This window comes from Agelaius tricolor, unplaced genomic scaffold, assembly GCF_023055355.1.
Source record: "Agelaius tricolor isolate 1412-34295 unplaced genomic scaffold, bAgeTri1.0.p SCAF_52, whole genome shotgun sequence".
In the NCBI taxonomy this organism is placed as follows: Eukaryota; Metazoa; Chordata; class Aves; order Passeriformes; family Icteridae; genus Agelaius; species Agelaius tricolor.
In genome coordinates, this window is record NW_027269312.1 from 1,867,645 (window position 1) to 1,873,105 (window position 5,461).

Below are 5,461 nucleotides of genomic sequence, written 5' to 3' on the forward strand. Positions count from 1 at the left end.
TCCCTCCTGGGAACTCCATGTCCCACCTTGTCCCACCTAGCCTTGTCCCCAGCCTGTCCCCAGCTTGTGGCCACCCAGCCCCCACCAAGGGCCACCTACACATGGGGACGGACGTGACCTCGCTTCCTTCCCCTTCATCCCAAGAGCCGCCAGCCAGGGGAGCGGTGGCCACAGCAGCGAGTGACAGCCAGTGCACATGGCTGGGGACACCTGGATGGCCGGGAAGGTGGCGCTGCTCCTGTGGGGTGAGTGCCCCGGGCATGGGCCTGACACCCAGGGGATGGGGAGGGGAGGGGGCACAGGGGGGCTGCAGGGTCCCCTGAGGTCTCCAATGCAAGCAGAGCCAGAGCATGAGGTCACCAGAGCCATGGGGTGGCTGTGGGGATAGAGGAAGGGGGACAGGAATGTACTGCTGTCCCCTACGGGGACAGTTTGGGGACATCTCCCACACCCTGTGCCCCCGGTGCCTCTGTCCCCATGGTGCCACCCCCACCCAGCCCTGTCCCTTCTCCCTTCCAGCCCAGACCCTCGGCCTCACTGGTGAGTCCTCGGGGGATGCCATGGCCCCACCCCACTGTCCCCAGCCCCATGCTGGCCCTGGCAGGCTGGTGTCCCCTGTCACCCACAGGTGCCCAGACCACCCAGCTCCTGGTGGAGCCCCCCTAGAGGCCGGCGGTGCTGTGGGACCGGGTGACACTGACCTGCCAGGGCTTGGGGACTGCCGGTGCCACAACTTGGTACAAGGATGGGCAGCTCTGGGGGCAGCAGGGACTCGACCACCTGAGTGTCACTGAGAGTGGCACCTACACGTGTGACAGACCTGGCAGTGGGCACAGCCCCCCCGTTAGAGTCTTAGATGGTGAGTGGGGATCTTAAATCATCTGGGTGGCCGCTGATAGATCTGGGTGAGCTCCACTCTGTGGGTGGCCTCACACCCCTTGTGTGGTGCCCTGCACACAGGAACATCCCAGTTCATCCCAGTGCACCCACATGTCCCCAGTGCCATGGGGACCCTCCTTGCACCTGTCTCAAGCCTCTCAGTGAGATGGGACCCTCCTGTCCCACAGATGAGCTGGTGCTGCAGGTGCCAGCACGGGCACTGCTGGAGGGGGACACAGTGACACTGCGCTGCCGGGGCCGGCAGGACAACCCGGACACCAGGGTGCGATTTTACCAGGAGGAGAAGGATCTGTGGGGGTCCCTCAGGGGAACCGAGCTGTCCCTGTCCCCTCTGCAGCTGCACCACAGCGGTCACTACAGCTGCAGTGGCTTGGTGAGGGCCTTTCATTCACGGTCAGCAGCAGTGACAGTGACAGTGCACGGTGAGCACCCCCACAGTTGGAATTCTGATCTCCTGACACCTCCAAAGCCCCTTCAAGGCAGACTCAGAGTCACAGTCCTCACCTCCCCTCTCCTTCCCTGAGCTCTTCTCGGTGCTGGTGCTGGAGGGTTGCCCCAAGCCCACCCAGGGGTCCCCCTGACTCTCAGCTGCCTCAGCACCCCCAGCCCCCTGCAGCCCCGAGCCCCCCTCCTGCACGTGTTCTACCGGGACGGGCAGGTGGTGGGGGGCCTGCAGGGGTCCCTGCAGCTGCTGGTGCCTGCCCTGGGGGTCTCCCACTCGGGGAATTACAGCTGCCAGGTGCGCTCTGAAGGGGGGTCGTGCAGAATAGCAGAGCCCGGCTCCATGTCACGGTGCACAGTGAGTGCGGGGATGGGCACGGGGAGCCCTCATGGTCTGCTCGGGTCCCCCATTACTGTCTGGGGACCTCCATCAGTGCCAGGAGACCCCATCCCTCACTGGGTCCCTTCACCCCTCCCGAGGTCCCCTCCCCCCTCTCTGAAGTCCCATCACATTCCCCAGGTCTCACCATCCCCTCCCTTGGGTCCCTGTACCCTCCCTGGTGTCAGCCCCCTCCCTCACCAGGTGTCCCTTCCCTGACCCCCCCATCCTTCCTTGGAGTCCCTTTCAAGACCCCCCAGTCTCTTCGCCCCCTCTCCCTCACTGGGATTCCTCTTCCCCTCCCTTACCCCCCAGGTCCCTCACTGTCCCCTTCTGTCACCCCCTCCCACAGGGGTCCCGCTCTCGGGGGTGTCCCTGTCAGCACAGCCCCCCAGGGGACAGGTGGCACTGGGGGACCGCCTGGTGCTGAGCTGCACAGTGGCCGCAGGGTCAGGTCCCCTGTCCTTCTCCTGGCACCGGAAGGGCTCAGGGGCACTGCTGGGCACCAGCCCCCACCTGGAGCTGCACCACGTTGGGGACAAAGACAACAGCCAGTACCGGTGCCGGGTCACCAATGGGGACAGCATGGCCGAGAGTGACCCCCTGAATGTCACCGTCCTGGGTGAGCGGGACCCTCGGGCTGGGGGTGACCCAACCGCAGCACCCCCATCCCACCTCACCCAGTGCCAGCCTTCTTTATGTCCTCACAGTGCCTGTGGCCAATGCCACCATCATCCCTAGTCCCCCATCACACCAGGTGCGTGCAGGTGACCCTGTGACCCTGCGCTGCTCAGTGCAGGTGGGCTCAGCCCCTGTCACCTTCATCTGGCTGCACAACGGGAAGGAGGTGGCTCAGGGTCCCCTCCTGGAGCTCAGGGACATCGATGTGGGACATTCGGGCACCTACCAGTGCATGGCCACCAATCAGCTGGGACAGGACGGGTACCGCATGTTCCAGGCACTCAGCCCTGATCTGGCCCTGGAGCCGACAGCGTGGGACACAGAGAAACACAGGGTCACAGGTGGAGTCACACAGGGTTACTCGGGGATGCAAGACCCCGGGGGTGATGGGTGACCCTGATGTGTCCCCCTCTGTTTCTTGCAGTGGCTGCAGGGGTCAGTGCGGCTCTTTTGTTCCTGCTCCTGCTCGTGGGTGTCATTGTGGCCTGGCACCGGTGGCACCGCCTGGGTGGGTGACAATGGGGGACGGGGGTCCCAGGGAGCTGTAGAGGCCCCCAGAGTTGGGGAGCGATAGGGCAGCACCCACAGCCCCAGAAATGTGTCTTTGGCTGGGAGTCCTGTAGGATTTGGGCAGTTGCTGTATGGTCCTGCAGGGATGTTGAGGGTTCTTTCAGGGGCCCTGGGGGTATTTGGGTGGTCTTTGTCCCAGCTGGGTTTGGGTGTTTGAGGCTGACTTGGTTGGGACCACTGGAGAGGTTCACAGATTCTGGGGGGTTTCAGGGACGCTTGGGCATCCCATGGGGGTTCAGCAATCCTGAAAGGGGTCAGGGCCCTGTGACCCCCACAGTGACTCCTCCTCTCTTTCTTTTGCAGCTGCCAGGAAGCAGCAGGAAAGGTGAGTGGGGGGCTCAAACCACACTCTCCCCTTTTACCCGAACGCCCCAAGACCTCTCATTTCCTCCCCCACATCCCCTTTATTGCCTCAGGGCCCCCCCGGATCCCCCGGCCCCCCCAGAGGAGGGGGAGGTGCTGTACACCCACGTCGTGGTCACCAAGAGGGCAGGGGGTGAGCACGGGGGGGACACACGCAGAGGGACACGTCACCCACCAGTGTCACCCCACCCAGATCCCACAGCCCGTGTCTCTCGCAGCGTCCCCCCGTGCCACCACCCTCCAGCATCCCCAGGTGACCAACGCGGAGCTGCGGGGACCCCAGGGGCGACCGCGGGAACCCGGTGACATCTATGGGAATGTGCTGTGACACTGGGGGGAACTGGGGGCACTGGGGGTCCCCACCCATGGGCACCCACTCGTGTCTGTGCTGCCACTAAAAACTGCCCCTCCTGCTCCCCGTGGGGGAACAAACATCCCAAAGGGCTGAGAGAAGAACAATTTGCTGAAACAGCAATGAGAGAGAATAAAACCAACAGAAACAGCAACAAGGTGCAGAGTCCAAAGGATCAGAAAACGAATGATTTCCTGGGAAAGCCCCCAAAATAGAGGCAAATCCCAGATGATTGCCCCAGCACATTTTCTCCACTAGGGGAACCTGGCAGGGCCCTGGACCTTCCTTGTTCTGAAGTGGCCTTCAGGTGGCTCTGGATTCTCTGTCCCAAACCCCTCCTCTGTTGTGTTCCCCACACCATGATGTCACAAAGGCCCTGGGGGGGTTCCAGAGCCTCTCCCTGTCCCAGGGCAGTCAGGATCAGGCCATGGCACAGGGTGGGGTGTCAGAGACAGGAAAAGTTTGATGTCTGGAGACATTTTGGAACACCTCCATGTGGCAGGGGTGGGTCAGGCCTTGCTTTTGGTGAGACAGGGCCCCGTCTGTCAATCAGTCTGTCAGCCTTGGCACATTGGGGACAGCGTGACACTCTGCCAAAGCCAGCTCCTGAGTGTCCACATGACCAGAAGTGCCAGCTGGGGAGAGGGCCCTTGGTGGCCCTAATGGCTCAAAAGGCAGACCATGAGGTGGCACACTCCCTGACCGTGTCTGCTCTTGGGTTGTCTGTCTCATCCACGCTGGAACCCAGGAGTTGGCAACTCATTTAAATGAGAAATATTTGCCTTGGAAAGTGGGAACATTCCTGGAATCGAAAGAAGACACTTGTCTAAAATTTGTTTTAATTTCAAAAATGATAAGGCTTCCAGGCAAAAGTGTAAGAAAAGTAATAGGGCTCTTTACTAGGAAATTAATAAAGCAGAACAGAACCAACAACACAAACCCAGAATCCCAGAACTTTCCCTCCCGCTCAGCGCTGTTGGTTTTTGTGGCAGTTATAACCGCGGCCAGCAGGGGACGCTGCAGGGAGCACTCCCGGCCAGCAGGGGGCGCCCCGCTCCAGCTCCATCCCCTCAGGGGCCATGGCGGCCTCGGCCGGGAGGCAGGAGGGCAAATCGCTCCTTTTGCAAACTCACGGCCACCAATCGGTCCCGGCACCACCACCGGCAGCGGGCAGAAGCCGCCAAGGCAGCAGGTTGGAACCCGGTGCCCACTGGCAGCGTAGCAGTTTCCCGGGGCCAGGCACACGCCCTGCACAACACCCGCGACCGCTCTCCATGATCCCGAATGGGAGGAAGGCAGCCCCCGAGCTCAGGCAGGTCTTGGATCCACAGCAGCATCTCTGGTGGCTTTGTGCCACAATTCCTGCCAACCCTCATCCTTTCACTCCTCTTTCCTTTTCCAGCCCTCGTACAGCAGCTCTGGGAATGTTGAATTGCCCTGCGATGTTGAGGAAAGCTGGTGCTCTGTGCTGACTCTGCCAGAGCTTATCCGGGGGCTCCAGAGCGCGTTTTGCAGGAGGGAAGCGTTGGCGCGGGCTCAGCCCCTGGGCCGGGCGCTGCCTGCGCCCAGCCCCGGCCTCCCCTGCCCGCACCGCCCTGAGGCGCGGCCACAGCAGCCGCTGGCCAAGGGCTCCCGAGGGGAGGGGGCAGAGGGACGGCTGCTGCCCGGGGAGCCGCCGTGCCGCCCCGCAGCCCCGCCGGGCCGGGGCTCCATGGGCACCCGCCTCGGGCCCACGGGAGCCTGGAGAAGAGCCCGCGCGGCCTCTGCCTGCAGCA

The 5,461-nt window shown here is 62.9% G+C and overlaps 1 protein-coding gene across 1 annotated transcript; it reads left to right on the forward strand.

Annotated features, from left to right (window-relative positions):
* Positions 1-477: 477 nt before the first annotated feature.
* On the forward strand, positions 478-3,662 carry LOC139604553 (Fc receptor-like protein 2). Its single transcript, XM_071455681.1, has 9 exons — positions 478-540; positions 667-859; positions 1,068-1,322; positions 2,073-2,342; positions 2,431-2,742; positions 2,826-2,909; positions 3,275-3,296; positions 3,388-3,467; positions 3,553-3,662. Exons 1-9 carry the CDS (start codon positions 478-480, stop codon positions 3,660-3,662), a joined length of 1,389 nt encoding a protein of 462 aa, XP_071311782.1.
* The last annotated feature ends 1,799 nt before the right edge of the window (positions 3,663-5,461 follow it).

Excerpts from the sequence above, each read along its gene's own strand:
- LOC139604553 (XM_071455681.1), top strand. The coding sequence starts at position 478 with ATGGTGCCACCCCCACCCAGCCCTGTCCCTTCTCCCTTCCAGCCCAGA. Across the intron at positions 1,323-2,072 it reads AGTGACAGTGACAGTGCACG|GGGTCCCGCTCTCGGGGGTG; the intron begins GTGAGCACCCCC and ends CCCCTCCCACAG. Across the intron at positions 2,343-2,430 it reads CCTGAATGTCACCGTCCTGG|TGCCTGTGGCCAATGCCACC; the intron begins GTGAGCGGGACC and ends ATGTCCTCACAG.